This window comes from Onychostruthus taczanowskii, unplaced genomic scaffold, assembly GCF_017590055.1.
Source record: "Onychostruthus taczanowskii isolate IOZ18803 unplaced genomic scaffold, ASM1759005v1 scaffold14, whole genome shotgun sequence".
In the NCBI taxonomy this organism is placed as follows: domain Eukaryota; kingdom Metazoa; phylum Chordata; class Aves; order Passeriformes; family Passeridae; genus Onychostruthus; species Onychostruthus taczanowskii.
Window position 1 is genome coordinate 2279532 of NW_024498573.1, and position 16799 is coordinate 2296330.

The 16799-nt window shown below is 45.0% G+C and overlaps 1 protein-coding gene across 1 annotated transcript in view; it reads left to right on the plus strand.

The window, feature by feature from the left end:
* Window positions 1–228: 228 nt before the first annotated feature.
* The window catches only part of ERGIC1 (endoplasmic reticulum-golgi intermediate compartment 1), a 57659-nt gene continuing 41088 nt past the window's right edge, over window positions 229–16799 (plus strand). Inside the window, exon 1 of the mRNA XM_041397558.1 lies at window positions 229–342. Within this exon, the coding sequence (XP_041253492.1) occupies window positions 323–342 (20 nt within the window). The 5' untranslated portion in view covers window positions 229–322. The remainder of the gene's footprint in view (window positions 343–16799) is intronic.

The window sequence follows — 16799 nt, forward strand, 5'->3', positions numbered from 1 at the left end:
GCGGAGCACGGCGAGCGCCGAGCGGACCCTGCCAAGTGCGGGAGCCCCGCGGGGCTTGGGGCCGCCCGCATCCCGCATCCCTCACCCCGCATCCCTCACCCCACATCCCGGATCCCGGATCCCTGAGCGCGGTGCCGCCGATCCGTAACCCGGCGGCGGAAGCCCCGGCCGGCCCGGCCGCCCAATGGGCTGGGGCTGCGCGGCGCCGGGGCCGGGGCCGGGGCCGTCACTTCCTGGCCCTGCAGCCGCCGGCAGCGAGGCCACAGCCGGGGCCGGGGGCGGCGGCGCCCGCAGCCCGCCCGCCACCACCACCGCCAGCACCATGCCCTTTGACTTCAGGAGGTGAGTGTCGCCGAGAGTCGCGACAGAGCCCGCCCGCCCCGCGGGGACCGCCCGCCGCCGCCCCGCGCCGCTCCCCGCCCTCGGGTGCGCGTGGGATGGGCGGGGGGATGGATGGATGGATGGATGGATGGATGGATGGATGGATGGATGGATGGATGGATGGACGGACTGTGCGCAGGGAAGGGATTGGGGAGGCTGTGCCCAGCTCCATAATGCGGTTCCATCCAGCCCAAGGGGGTGTGTGCAGTTTGGGTTGCCTGGGCAGGACACAAGGAGCAGCAGGACCTGCGGGGTGATGGATGCGGGTGTTGGGGTGGAGGTGCTGGGCTGCTGCTCCTCCCGCAGGGGTCTGGGGTCTCACTTTTTGTGAGAGGGGTCACTGTTTGTGGTGGGGCTCCTGCAGCACCTTTAGAAGGTCATGGTGCAGCTCCCATGGCAGCTTTAGGGCATCAATCCTTACAGTGGGGTTCCACAGCAGCTTCAGAGGGTAATTTCTTATGGTGGGGTCCCCACAGCAGCTTTAGGAGATCACAGTGGGGCTCCCACAGTGGCTTGAGGGGTCACTGCTTAGGGTGGAGCTCCCAGAGCATCTTTAAGGGGTCACTCTTTGCAGCCAGGCTCCATGTGCCAAAGCTGTGCCACGTGTCTGATGGCTGGGAGCCAACATCGACGCCTCCACCTCTGGTTTTGCCATTTTGAGCAGGTGCGAGTTATAGGATTGGCCTTTCCGTGTGGCTCCTTCATCCCCTGGGCCATTGGAAGCAGTGTCAGGTACCAAAGCAGAAGTGAAAAAGATCCCTCTGACTTCACTGGAGCCAAAATAGAAGCTGCAGGTTCATTTTCTCTTTCAAGCTGTTCTTGAACCAATAATTTGCATCTTTCTAACTTCAGAGATGTCAAGGGGAAGATGCACAGATGAGTTTTCTAATACAGGTTTTACTACAACATTAATAGTACAATAAAAATTCATACATTTTTGGGAATGTGCAGTTAACTACAGTCCTTTCCAGGTAGGATCATCGTGACCTCTACATGTGCACCCCTTTGAGATAGGAAATTGTGATAGTGCAGTGTTTTATTATATTTTTGCTGTAATTCTAAACCAGGCCTCTCATTTATACAGGCTAACAGGATCTTGTGTGATCCATGGGGCATTGTTGAACATGGAGGCAGTTGCTTCTGAATGAAAACTTGCTGAAGCTGGAAACAGCATCTGCTGGATCATGTGGGATCCGGGGCCCAGAGCCTCATTTCTGCTTTTGTGTAAAATTTGATAGAAAAACTCTTCTTTGGAGACATTCTGCCAGCTGCGAATCCTATTGCCATCCATTTTCAGACTTGTAAAATACATGAACAATAAGAGATCCTGGGCTGTGGCTGTCACTTTGTAATAGCAGATAAAGAAAATGTTATTTCTGATGTCTTTGAAAATGTAATTTCTGTTGGGTCTCAGAATATGCATGTGGAAACACTGGCTCACCAAGAGCATAATCATCTTAAGAGACAGCACTAGTGCTTCACTTTGGAATGGAAAAAAGATGTTCAGTAAAAGCTGAATAGCAGGGTTTGTGTTAATGAGTTACAAAAACAGAGACATCAGTTCAGATCTGCATTTTAAAGATTCACAATTGCAAATAACTTCTTTGTCATTCAGAGTGGAGGATTAGAAATAGACACTTCAAAGCTCTTTCTCAAATAACGTAAGCTCACTGAACTTCAGCTTTTCTGCAAGGATGAATTTTTCAAAAGCTGCCATTGATAACAGGAATTTCCTATCTATAGTACAGAGGAGCTATTGTCACGTGCAGCAAACCACTTTCCTGCTTTAGAAGCATGAACAGAGTTCAGGACCAAAAGGTTTGCAAAGGTTAGAGCCCTTTTTAGCTGTTGTGGGTTTTGTTCATAGTGCAGGCAGCGGAACAAAATCTGCTGAGGCTGGAAAATTTTACTGTTGTAGGTAAAGTATGATGCACACGTTAAAAAAACCACACAGGTACTTCCTGACAACTCTAGAAGGTGCAATACAAGGCTTTTGGAGAAAAAAGGTCACCACCTTGAGTAAGTTTCTGAATGAAGAAATGACATTTTCACCTTGTAAATTTCAAGGATTTTCTCTCAGGGATTTCAGCAGGATGCTCCCTTTGGCAGGTCCAGTTTGGTACCCTGCCTTTTACATGCCTGTGTGTGACCAGGGGTTTGGATTGTTAAGAAACTTTTAGAAATGCATATCTTCTAGAGTGCAGAATTCCATGTGGAAAGGTGTTGTGCTCTTCTGGAGGCCACACATTTCACATTGCATCTGAAGGAGTTCTGGCCTTAGCTGCTCTGCCAAGGACATTTGGGAAGGCAAGGTTTTGTTGGTTTTGTATTCTTCCCTCTCTTAGAGCTTTATTTTTGGTGTTTTCGGGTGGCAGGATGTTGAGAGCTGGCACCAGGTGTAGACAGGGGCATTGTAGAGCAGCTGCAAGTTTTGGCTTTGAGCTGTTTCCACACAAAATAGCTCTAGGAGAAGTTGCCCAAACCTCATCTGGAGATGATGGAGACACAAATGACAAGTGATTAAAACAGCCCAGGACCAAAAATGTCCCTGTTCTTCACCAACTAAAAGTCAAAGAAATAATTTACTTCCATGGGACTAAATCTCTTTGCTCTGTATTAAACTTAACTAGATTGAAGAACCAAAATTGCTTAAGAATCTTTCTTGGACATTGTCTCCATCACTCAGTCTGATATGGAAGTAGCTTGGTTTGTTACTTGTACTTTTTTGTACAATTTTTTTTTCTGTAGGACTTCTGTTTTTTTGGCTTATCAGTGGTTCCCTTTCCTAATACACACTTCATTTAATTCATAAATAAACCAATATTTTCATAGTAATCTCACATGAATAATAATTATTCTGTGTCAAGTATCTTTAGGGTTTTAATAATATTCAGTATTTACCTCATGCTTTTCATTTTTCAAAGCATTTAATTCAGACTAATCCCCCCAGTCCTGCTGTGATGTTGGTACAGAACCAAGTTTTCAGCTTCCAGATTGAAGCCTTCAGTACAGGTCTGTTCAGTGCATGTCACAAGAACCCAGCCCTCCTACAGAACTACTAAATCAGTTTGTATTTCCTGCAGGCCTGGTTCTTTCCTATTTTTTTAACACCCATTTGGCTGAAAGACAGAGACAGATTTTTCCCTTCTTACCCATGTCCTGGTTTTTAGAACTTGTGTCAGCAAAGCAGTTTTTGATGTGTTTGATGGGGTTTTTGAGTTCTCTCACTGGAGCTGAAAGGGTATTTCCCCTTGGAGCCTTTAAGATCTGGTGTCACCTGCACATTGGCAGCCTCTGAGGATGGTTCAAATCATAATTAGATTAAACTTTAAGCCTGGGTCATCTTGAGTGGGGATTGAGAGCCAGCCAGAAGGGATCCCACATGTTGTGTGATCCTGTTAGCAGGAGGCTGAGCTGGTGCTGGGACTCCAAACTGCTCAGGTGTTGAGAATGACACAAATAAAAATGAGAATTACAGCTGTAAGAATGAAGTGACTCCCCTGTAGTGGAGGAGGACAAGGTGAGGAGAAGCATTGCTGCAAATTCTCTTGACTCTGGTGGCTTTCTTTGCACCTGCCTATCCGCATGGAAGAGTTACTGATGGGTTTGTAAGATACTGAAACTTCTGAACCATCTTGCTCACTTTAGTTGGTTACACAGAGAAGAATTAAAATAGACCACTCTGAAATCAAGTTTTTGTTCTAATCTTGGGTAATTCACAGTTGTGCCCAGGTGTTTCACACAGAGGGGCGAATATCTGTGAATCCTTATTTTTATGTTTAATTGAGAAATTCAGAATTTATTTCCCACAGTTAATCATTGTGGTGCTTTCATTAGGGTTTTTTATTGTTCCTTGTTTGGTTTTGGGGTTTGGTTGGTTTTTTTTTCACAATGTGATAACCTGTACAAAGTAACAATGTGCTGTACCCAGATTTTGGAGGTCATGGGAAAGGAGCCAGGCTTAGAAAGGATTTAGATTTAAATGCTGACCTACAGTAAAAGGCAAAAACTTTATTCCATCTGCACAGGCTCCCACTGTCAGCTGTTCTTTGGCATGTCTGTGATATATGGTATTTTAGTGTGGGTGTGCTGATTCAGACCTATGGATCACTTTTATTGTTTTGGGACACAGGCAGGTCTTTGCTTTAGTTCCTGAAGGTTTTCTTTTAAATCAAATTGTTCAGTCTTAACCAAAGCTGACACACTCCAACCTTCCTGCTCTTAGCAAAGGGAGTTTATTTGGTTTTAAATTAGACCTAAGGGTTGTGATGGTGAATAGCAAACTGATGCTCACACTTGTAACTGGGCACAGCTGTGAAATCGATTCCTGACCAAAAGAAAAATGAGGGGACCATGAAAGACTGTTTTGTTCCTTCTTTTCAGAAACCTGAAGACTAAAATCAAGTTATTTGCCTTAACAAGTGAATGAGGAGGTGTCTGAGGGGCGCTTAGTTTGGAAAAGATTTTTCTCTGTAGACTCAAAATCACCTAAAATGCATGGTTTGTGCTCATTAATCTGGGCAGGAATCGATTTCACAACTGTGCCAGGTCACAGGTGTGAGCATCACTCTGTCCATTCCTCATCACAACCCTTAGGTCTAATTTAAACCCAAACATACTCCCTTTGCTAAGAGCAGGAAGGTTGCAATGATTTTGTCCAAAATATTAATTCCTGTATGTGATTGAGCTGGTAGCCATCACTTCCTAAATTAACGTCTAGGAGCCATAGCTCAGCTCTGGTCTGGGTAGTTACAGATTTACAGAATTACAAAATGACAGAATATTCTCTGTTGGAAGGGACCCACAAGGATCATGGAGTCCAACCCCACAACCTTGGCATTATTGGCAGCATGCTCTGACAAACTGAGCTCATTTCAGCAGTAACTGCATTTCCATCCCCACCTGCAGCCACGTCTGGAGCCTGTTCCAGTTCACATTGTGCAATGCCACTGGTAAACAACCCTTCCAAGTGGTATTGCTGCCACCTTACGTAATGACCAACGTGGATTTGGGTGCCAAGCAGTGCCATGACTAACTTTGGCTCAACAATAGCCCTTTGAGGGCACCTGAGAAATTATTCTGCAGTCACAGCAGTCAGATGGGCAGGCAGAGCTGTACAGACAGAGTCTATTGATGTTTGTGCCACAAATAACTGATTATACATGGTGTGCATGTATGTAAATATTTCTTTCTAAGTGTCCCTAGTGCATCATTTCTCTCAAAATATCAGCGGAGTGGAGATTTTTTTGCCTGAGTAAGTAGGGAAATATTAAAGTCTGGCTTTGTAGGAAAGTTTTGCATTGTTCCTTCTGAACTTTAACTGTCCTCCTTTGTTCAGTCCTTGGTGACACAGATGCTTCCTTCATGCCATCATAGTTCATTGCTGTGAAAATGACTGAATCACACTGTAAACAGAGCTGAAGCAATGCCACCAGCCTGGACTGGGAACTGTGGACGTTGTTCAGCTTGTATTTTGAAGTGTGCTGGTGTATTTTTTAGGCATGTAGTTCAAATGGTGGAGGTGGTGAGGAAAGAATAGTCTTGCAATGAAGGAAGAAGTGGGGAATCATCTGTTTTTCTTGTCTTCTGTCCAAGCACAAGCCCTGAAGTGATGTCTAGGTATTCCTGTACAGAGCCAGCTGCTCTCGAAATGGAAAACTTGGTCTGCCAAAAAATTAACCACAGCCTTGCCACAATCTGCAAAATCTTCCTTATGCTGAAATGCCTGAGTATTTTAGTAGTAAATCTTCTTTACACTGAAATGTCTGAGTAGTTCAGTAGTAATCATGGGAGACACACACACAAGATGTAGTTGGTCAGTGCAACTCACTGAATTGTGTGTGTTTGGATGTTTGCTTTTCTGTTTGTTTTTTCTGAAGGATGTTTCCAAATGAAATGTATTTACTTTAATTCAGAGAAGCCAGAAAGATTAGCATGTAATAGAAGAGCCTTCAAAATGCTGTGTTAAAACATGCAGGCCAGTATTACTGCTGACAGGATTTCAGGTCATGATTCCTTAGTGTTTATTTAATTATATCCTAAAGCAGATCACCTGGCTTCCCAACTGTCCCTCTGCAGACCACTGTGTGCCCCCTAAAACATTAGTAATGTAAATGTGACCTTGTTTTCTGATAAAGGGGAAGTCTTTGAGCCTTGCTTGGATTCTGTGTCATTCTAAATGAAACGTGACCCAGCTGCACTGAAATCTGAATGGGGCTGCTGCATTATAACAGGTTATATCTGGACCAAAAACCAGTGGTAAACCTGCAAGTTGCAGCTCTTGAGTCTGTACCAGTTGTTTTTTTTAGCGGGCATCCATACAGATATTTCTTGGAAATTGTACCAAACCAGGGACTTGACTTGGAAGACAGGCAATGCAGAAGAGTTGTACTTGCTTGTAGGTAACACACTTACATGCAAATAAAAACCAGGACTGAGTTGTAGAAGCTTGTACAGAAATTCTTGTCTTCTTGGATTGGAATTTAAATAGGAGAACCTGAGCTGGTCACTGCAGACTTACTGATATTCTGGAAGAGTACAATATATTTTAATCCCTTGTGTGGGATAGGAGTTTCTCTTACTGATTTGGAGAAATCTCTCTGCAGTAGGTATGGATTGGCCTGTGTGCTTTTGAGGGAAGCCTTATGAATATGGAGTTGTTTTCTTTACATATCACTCTCTCCCCATTTTTTCTTGATTCCCCAGATGTTATATTTGTTCATGCTCTTTTGTACCAATCTCTGATTTTTGTGCTGAGCAAGCGCAGCTGGGACTTAAACCAGAAAGCAGCTTCTCCAAATAAAACCTGCTGCTTTCTGATGCTAAAATAATTCTTCCCAGATCTTGTTTCAAGGTGTTCAGCAGTGCAAGGCAGCAGCAGAGCCTTAGTGTTTTGTGATTTCTGGATGTGAACTGGATTCTGTTGGAATGACTATCGTACAGCTCTTTTTTTCCACAGCTCTTTGGTTGTGTGCAGGTAGATTATTAGAAATCCCAGTCCAGCTTTGAATTTTGTTCAGTGTCTGCTGCAGATCAGGATTTTTGTTTGTGTGTGGGAAGGGAATGTAGCAGGAGGTTGAGGACCCTGAGCTGGCAGGTGTCCCATTGGGAAAAGGAGAAATGTTCAGGACTAAGCGGATCATGAAGGGTGGAAGTGCTGGAGAGCTGCAGGAACCAGAATCTCTTAAGTTGAAGGCTCTGGGACAGGAAGGTTCCAGTCAGTTGATGGCATTCAAGTATCTGAACAATCTGCTTGGTTTGGGAAGCAGCCATATATGTTTAATGCTCTTCCCCATTGTGTCTGTTCTCCAGAAAATGCTGCTCCCACTCAGGAGTACAATGGCTCTTACAGTCCAGCAAAGGGCTGGATCCCTTTAAATACCAGTCCCCTTACTTGAGCATTTTTTCTTCATGACACTTTTTTCCTGTTTTGATGAAGCAAAGTGTAATTTGCTCACTTTATTAAAAATACATTTCTCTTCCATCCTTCATTTTGACACCTGCTTCACTGCCTAAAAGGAAATAAAATGCTTGCTGGCAAGACTCCACCTTTGAGTATTTGAGATTGTACTTTCCTCCTCCTCCTGATTGCCTTTGGAATGTGTTTGAGCCTAACATTTTATTTTGAAGGAAAAAGAAAAGTGATGTACCGCTTCCTGTCTTCCATCCTTCAGTGTCACCTAAAATAGTTGCACTTTTGGCATACTGCAGCAATACAATTACTGAGTATACTCCTGAGAGAACAAGCTTGATATGCACTGGAAGAATAAAGCCACAAAATTTGGCACGTGGTTGACAAAAAGGTGTTCTGCAGGACAGCATAATAGAACCACAGAGCAGGCAGAAGGGAGGAAAAAGGAGAACTGGAATCAATCTAAGTGGGAGCAGAATGTATGAATTTTTGTGCCCTTTTTTTTCAGCAGCTGCTGTGAGGATTGAAGGTGTTTTGTCCTAGAAATAAATGGGTTTGTTTTTCTGTCCCTATGCAGATCCTGTACCTGCTAAGTAACCAGCAGGCCAGATGACATAATGTGCTCAGGCTGGAGCCTCCAAGGTTCTCCCTAAATGTCCAGTTACCCAAAGGCTGGATTATATAATTAATGACAGTCCTCCTGGCCTAACCTTGTTTTCTTGTTCTCAGTACTCCTCCTTGTTTCAGACACTTCCTCTCTTGGTTTCATTATGTTCTTGGAACTGGAATTAAGAGGGAGGAGCTGGCTGGCAAGGAAACATATTCCTACATTTCACTCCTGGGTTTGTGAGTGTGGAGAGCCAGCAGGTCAGAAAAAAATCCTGTTTGCTTTGAAAACTGCTGTGATGTTGGGAGTGAGAAGTCAGTCATAAAGCATTTGAGAAATTGCAGTCTTCACCTGCTTGCAGTCCAGATAAACTGGTTTAAAACTCCATCAGCCCCTCTACCTCCCTGTCTGGTCCTTCTCATATCTGAGTTTGCTCAAAGTAATTGAGGATTAACCAGTTTCCCATGTAATTCTGAAGCCCTGAGAGTTTGTCCAGTAAAGCCCAGGTTGTGCAGTGTGTGTGTGTTAATGTTCCATTGTGTGTAAATGAGGAATGGCCGATTGCTTAATTAGGCATGTAATTTATCTGCTGTTGTGGAGGTGTTAATCTTATAAAATGTGTTAATAACTCCTTGGTATTTACAAGTATCGGCTTCTTGGTCCGGCTTTGAATCTGTATTTGCATCTCCAGTTCACACTCGGGGCCAAGCTTTGGTGTTTGTGTATTCAGTGTTTATTTTCGGTGTGAAACTGCGATTAGCAGGATCACTTATCTTACTCTGCACACGCTTCAAAGTTTGTGTCCCAATTCCCCAAACCATCAGGACTGTTCACAAACTGCTCTCCAGGCACAGCCCTGGTACTGAACCAAGCTGGGCTCTTGCAGAGCGCATCCAGTTTGTTTTCCTAAAGCCACTTTCCTGCTGCTTTCCTTGTAGAGACCTTCAAAGAATCAGAATCACAGAATGTTCTGAGCTGGAAGGGACCCACAAGGATCATTGACCCAGCTCCTGGCCCTGCACAGACACCTCAACAATCCCATCCTGTGCATCCCTGGGAGTGTTGTCCAAACTCTCCTGGAGCTCTGGCAGCTTTGGTCAGTGCCCCACGACCCTCTGGGCAAAGAACCTTTTCCTAATACCCAACCTAAAATCCCCCCAACACAACCCCAGCCATTCCTTCAGGTAGAACTTGGAGCTCTGCTAGTTTAGCTTCAGATATTTGCATTTTCCCATCTGTAGATTGCCACGTGCTCGAGGAAAGGTGGGCAGATGTTGCCAGGTGCTGCTGTGCAGAATGAATGAGGTGAAGAAGAAAGGTTTAATTGAGTGGAACAGGAATTACAGTGAGCAGAACAAACTCAGGTCTGTTGGCTCCTGCTGCTCATCCTGGGATCACAGCCTGGCTCTGCCAGAGCTGTCCTGAGCTGCTCCCTGCACATCATGTTCTCATCTGCCAGCAGACAGGAAACTTAGAAATGTCATCTAAACAAAGAATTAGCAGAATGAAGGGCTCAAAAGTCAGTAGTTCCAATTTTCTGCCCCTGCTGCTGACTTCCTACTATTGTTTTCCCATTCATTTAAACAGATTTCACCTACTTGGTTGGACTGGGAGAAGAGTGATTGATTTTATTGTCTGTGCTGGGTTGTAGGAGCTAAGTGTTCTTGCAGAGTTGTCAGAACATGCACTTGCCTTTGGGTGGGAAGAAAAACAGCTAGAGAAAGCATTTCAGAATTAAATCTTGAGCTAATATTTCTCAATGAAAATACAAGAATTAATGCTTTCTATACATATAAGGTAGAGTAAGGTGTAAGAATAAGGCTGCTCTACTTCTTCACCTGTTTTAGGATGAATTTACTATGTGTATAAATTTTTCTTTCTTTGCTAGGTTTGTGGAGCAAACTTGGAGATTTTTTCCCAGCACAGGTACAGCAAGGAGCACAGGAACTAAAAATGCAGAGGGCTGTTGGAACTCACCACTTTTTTAGTGTCAAGTGAGAGAGGCTTTGCTTTAAAAGGACAGGCTTTTCTTGATGCTTCCCCAATTAAAGCCCATCCTTTCCTAGCTCACAGTCTTGCTCCAAAATGCTGTTCATACCTGACTCTTTTTTTTTTTTTCCTGTAGCAGCTCTCAAGCACCCAGGTTTAAAGCCCATCCTTCCCTAGCTCACAGTCTTGCTCCAAAATTCTGTTCATACCTGACTTTTTTTTTTTTCCTGTAGCAGCTCTCAAGCACCCAGGGAATATAATCCAGTCAGGGCATTGCTGAGCAGTCTGTGTCCCTTGCCCAGCCTTCTTTTATGCCTCTCCTCACCAGCAGTGTGGTGATGCCCAGCCCCTGGCAGGGTCACTAAGCAGAGGGGAGTTGTGTCCTGCTCCTGCCTTCTCTGTGTCCCAGGTCCCAGCTCTTCTCCAGGGCCATCTTTGCTGGTTTATTTCACATAATCTGTCCTTAGGAATGGGGTAACTGATCTTTCAGGCTATATCTGCACATTCCAGCTGTTACCTGCGAGATGAGTTCAATTTAACAAGTAAAAGAGCTTTTTATCTCTGGTTTTGGGCACAGGAGTTCTAGGGATGGTTTCAACAACTGTGAGCAGTAAAACTCTCCCCAACTACTTCAGACATGTGTCTGGGATTTTGTTTTTTAAGTAAATGGTATTTTGCTAATCAAAAGAGTGCCTTGTGTGCAAACCTGACACAGCTGTGCTGTTTGTTCTACCTCTATATTTCCCCTCAGCTTGAGCTGTCACGTTGAAAGCTAAATTGGTGGCTTTAGATTTACTCATTTTACAGAAGTAACAGCTTTGCTTTTCAAGATCTTACCACGAGTGTCTGATGTGCTTTGTAGGAGGGAATGAAGCCAAAAAAGTGTGTTCAGATAGAAATACCTGCCTGCCTTTGGTGGAGTGAGACTGTGTCTGAGCCTGCTTGGTTTTATTTAGAGCTAGATGACCTCTGAAGAGCTTAAAAGCCACCTGATGGCTTGTGCTCCTGAGCTGGTGTGCTTGGGCTCCTGGTGCCCAGCAGCTTTGTTGACAAAGCAGGGATGAATTGTCCCAAAGCTATTGTTTGGAAGCAGTGACCCAAGGAAACAGAGGAACAGTTGCTGCCTGTTAAACAGGTTGGAAGCTCTTAGCTAAGAGACTGGAGTTTTATTTAAAATATATTTTTTCAGTAACTGGAGTATTCTCTATGCCATCTCAGGTTCGCTTTTTTTTTTTTTTTTTCCTAGCCCCATCTATTTTGGGGTTTTTTTTGGTCTGTTTCAAGAGATAAGTCTGGGGGCAGCAGTTTCACAGGATGGGCCAGGCTGGAAGGGCCACAGAGGGTCCCTGGTGCCACCTCCCTGCTCCAGCAGGGCCATCCCCGAGCTCAGGGCACAGCAGTGTGTCCAACCTGCTCTGGAACGAGACCCCACAGCCCCTCTGGGCTCTGCTCAGGGCTGGCACTGCCCAGGGCAGCAGTTCTGCCTCCTGTGAGGGGAATTGCTGGGCTCAGGCCCTGCCCGGGGCTCTGGGGCCATCGCTGGGCCTGGGGCAGAGCTGGGCCTGCTCTGACCTCTGCACACAGGGACGGACAGGGGGACACAGGGACGGACAGGGGGACACAGGGACAGACAGGGACACTGAGGAACACCCAGGGCTGAGGCCCCTCTCAGCTGAGGCTCCTCTCCAGGCTGAGCAGCCCCAGCTCCCTCAGCCTTCCCTGGGCACCGAGCTGCTCCAGGTCCTTGCTCAGCTCCTCAGCCTCCACTGGTCCCAGGAGCTCTGAGTGTCCATTCCTGATCCAGAAGCTACAGCCTGAAGATCTGGTTTACTTCATATTTACGTGTTGGATGCTGGGGTGAGGGTGGGGGGTGCCATCCCTGGGTGTTCCAGGGGCTGATCACAGACCCCACCGTGCCCGAGCTAGAGGGAGCCAGGTTTTCTCTTGGGCACTTCTAATTCTCAGGCTTTGCTGAGATGAGCGGAGAAGCTGCCTGTGAAGTTAGCAGAGCACAGATAAAAATGCTCCTTGTCACTCAGCAGCATGCCTCTGGTGGGAAGGTTTCTCTAGAAATACCACTGGAGATTAAAGCCAGGGCGTTTCCATTTGTGTCTCCAGCCTGAATGATCCTACTCTGACAGCAGGCTGAGCTTCCTTTTGATACCATAAATTCACATGGAAAATAATCAACACGACCTGGGTTTTTTTCCTCCCCTTCCGCCTTCAAGCTTCATTGATTTGGGGAAGGGGAGAAGGGAAGCTGTTGAGACAGGGTGGTTAAACTCTGATCTCCCCTTTTTAACACCAACCTCCTCTGAAGTGTTCCTGGAGAGAGAAAATGGAGTCTGTTTGTGCACAGTCATCTTTGAATGTCAGATGGACTTAATCCAAGTTATATTTACCATGACTGAGTTTCTCCCTGCCTCCCATATCCTCCTTAAAAATGATGAAGTGTTTTATGCAAAGTGGATTCTCAGCTGTAATTGGTATCTCTGCTAAGAGCCTTAATAGTAGCAGCTACTGAATGAATCATAGTCCATAAACTTTTCTGCTGTCTCTAGGAAAGGGTCTTCCAGAGGTGGGAGCAGCAGGAACATGAGGAAACAAATCTCTGTGATGGGATGGGGAAAGACTCTCCAGAACCATTGTTCCAGCTCACTTCACGAGCACTCAGATGTGTTTCCTCAAGTGGGGCTGAGGTTTCTCATTCTCTTCTTGCTTCACACCTGCCTTCGTTTCCTGAATTACCACTGCAGTTCTTCTGTCGTGAAATCAAACTTCAAAATAGACCCAGTTATACAAATCTTGTGGGAAGAGCTGGCTGTCTCTGCACCAGGTCTGTAGGTCCTGTGGGGAACCCAAATAAAGGGGATGGAACCAACCACCTCTGCTCAGTAAAACAAAAAAAAGGTTCAAGGAGGCAGATAGGAAATGGGAAGAGGAGGAACAGAAGTGTTCTGAGTGACAAATCCCAAGGTTATGTCCTTGTCTCCAGGGAAATTAATTCTCAGAGCTGAGGACGATTTGTCTCTTTAAAGGAACTTAAATAGAAATTGTAGTTGGCTGGATTCACTGATATCTACATGAAGTAATTAGAGAGGCTTGTGTAATTCTGAGGGATGTGGCCCAAAACCAAATTCGTTTAGAATGTCTGAATGACAGATGCTCTCACAGAAAAGGCAGTGGATGTTTTCAAGCCTGTTACCAGACAGACCTGCCTCAAAGTGACTCTTATCAAAAACCAAATGGGTGCTGGCATAGGCTTGACTGTCCTGGGCTGTTTGGCACCTGCCTTGCTCCCTGTGTATCTTCCACAGTGCTATAATTTTTTTAATGTTTTTTTCATCAAAAGCCATCTGGGATTGTTGTTTTGAATGAATGGTCCCAGAAATGCACAGTGCAGCAGTTTTTCTATCCACCTGAAGAAGAAAACCAGTGTAACAAATAGAGTACTTTATCTGTCTGACAAAAAGCACCTTTTTTTTTCAAGACTGAGTTTTTTAAAACTGAATGCCTGTGTGTCATTTCTTGAACATGACAAGTACAGCGTGTAACAGTAGAAATTCTCTCTTCCACGTTGTAACTGGGTTTACTGGTGAGTATGTAATGAGTGGACTTTGTAAAGCACAGGCAAGCTCTTTGTTTAGTCAGGAATTGGTGTGTGTGGAGAAATAGTGACCTCATGCCTTCTTGGCTCCTTGAGATTCGAGGTTTGCAGCCATGCTCTGATCCCCTTTGCGAGGAGGACTTGACAAATGGGGGAAACCAGCAGCAGTATTTCACTGGAGTTTATCTGCAGTTTGCAGCTCCTTGCTGATCAGTGGGGAGGGGCATTACCAGCAAAAAAAAGCAAAGGGTAAACAACGTTTGGTAACTGCTTTAACCCACTTATGTTCCCTGTGCAGTGGCAAGGAAAGTTCTGGCATGGAAAAGCTTCTCAAAGGCCAACTTAGTCTTCTTTCACTTTAGAGAGCAGAGGAAATTGCCTAAAAATTCAGTGTTATCTGCTGTGCAAGGTTTAGAGCAAAAAAAGGAGAGTGGTTTTGGTGTGACAGCCCTGTTTTCAAAGGGGCTGTGCAAAGACAGACTCATTCCTGCCTCCTGCCTTGGGAGTGAATTAATTGTCCTGCAGATACATAAATTCTGTGTGAGAAGAGGGATCTCCACAGAAATCTGAGTGGTACTGCCCAAATCAGCCTCCCACTGAAGGGCTGAAGAAAGGGGTTGTTCTTTCTTTGCTTCTTCATGCTCTTTTCAACTGGAGCCCTTAAGAGAGGGTTCTTGTTGATCAGGAAGCCATCTCAGCCTGGAAATGTTTATTATTCTTTATTTCCACCCCATGTCTATGAGTTATAGTTGTCTTGCCTTTCTCTATTTCAACCTGCAGCCCATCCTTTTCTCAGGGAAGTCATGTTTCTTACCAAGAAGGAAACAATCAGGGATGGCATTTCTCCTGACCCTAAATCGCTTTTTTCAGAATCACCAGGATGGGTCAGGTTGGAAGGGACCACAACCTTTTATATCCAGGCAGTTCTGGAATATCCCTAGTGAGGGAGATTCCACACCCTCAAAGTTGACTTTTCTCTCTGTCTTTGATAATTCCCCCTTTGTGTAGTTCAGTCACTTCTGCTGGAGAATTGCCAGGTATTTGATTAACTTCATAGTGAGTTCTGGTTTTGCTGGAAAATGTGTTGTCCCTGCAAGTCGCTTCAAGTTTTTTGTTAGTGAAACAAATTGGTTCAGCAGCACCAGTCTCATTTATTAAAAGAGATCTCAAAGCTACTGATGTGTAACGAAATTAAGGTAGTTGTTCACTTCACACTGAACTCGTTACTGAGAGTGAGTAATGTCACCAGGAATTAGTGACCTCAGCTCCAAATGTGGTATCTGCTGAAAAATAGATGTCACTACTCCAAGCTGGTGAGCATGGGAGGTGGAGAACCAAGTGTTGTTTCAACACCCACATTCTTCTGGGTGAATCACAGCCATGGACCCTTTCTGCTGAGCCAAGATGACAGTGGTGTATTTACACCACCACTGACCTGCTAAAAGTGGAATGTCAGCCATGATACTGGTTGGGTTTTTATTTTTTCTTAATCATCTTTGACATCAAAAATGTAATTTGTTGTAGTGAATGCTCACGGCCTCTTACTGTCAGGATGTGCTGAAGTACCTACGATAGAGCCAGTATGCTTCAAAAAGAAGACTGATGTTTAAATATTTGGTTCTCCTGGGGAATAACATCATCTGCCTGAAGAACAAAACCATTTTTCCCCTGTCTGTGAGCATTAATTTCTGGAAAGGGACAAAAATTAATCTTTTTGCTGTGGATTTACAGTGCCCAAGTTCTTTTCTGTGACCAAATGCCACATGAGAATGTGTTACAGTCCTGCTTGATTAACTGGAATCCAAAATACAGTCCAAGAGCTCCAGAACAGCCTTTCCCTGGCCCCTCAGGTAAATCAGTCAAACCAGACCTTGGAGAATGGTACGTGAGAGCATTCCACTCTGCTCACTCCAGAGCTTCTGCTGGGTCTTTGCAGGGTCTCCACAAAGGCATCAGAAATTTTGGGAGAAATTCAGCCTGGGTGCCATGGCCAGTGCATCCCTCCTGTCTTTGTGCCAGGGAGGGATGGGCAACTGCTGGAAACTGAAGGAGGAATTAGTGTTTTTCCTTCTCTGATATGAGCTCCTTTGGGTATCAGTTTCCCTTTGCTACAGGACATTTGAATTTAACCATTGTCTAGTTAGTTCTGCTTAAAAGTTGTGGTTTGGTTTTTTTTTTGTTTTTTTTTTTTTAATTGACTCACATTCTTTGCTTCTTATTCATGAAAAACTTAACAGCGTCTTACAGAGTTGTTAAAAAAGCTCTTTTCAGATTCCAGAGAAGTCAGAGAGGATTCTTCTGCTTGGAGGTGTGGAAATCTTCAGTGAAATAATGTATTTATTACTTCATTTCCTGAAATATTTCGGGTCCAAACTTGAAACTGTTCAAGTGTACATAAAGCCCTGGCAGGCAGCTCCTGCTGAGGGAGTGAGCTCATCCTCTGCTCAGGGGAGGCAGCTGAAGCATCAACTCAAGAAAAAAACTGCAGAGTTTGGGTCCTCTGCCCTCCCTGCCGCTCACCCAGCACTGGCAGTCACAGCTCAGGTGAGACCCCACCTGCAGAGCTGCCCCAGCCCAGCAAGGACCTGGAGCTGCTGGAGAGAGCCCAGAGGAGGCACCAGGATGGGAGGAAAGGCTGGGAGAGCTGGGATTGTTCACCTGGACAGGAGAAGCTTTGGGGTGACATGATTGTGGCCACAGTGGCTGAAGGAGCTATGAGGAAGATGGAGAGACTTTACAAGAGCCTGGAGAGACAGGACAGGGGGAAATGGCTTCAAATTGACAGATAGTAGGGTTAGTTTGGG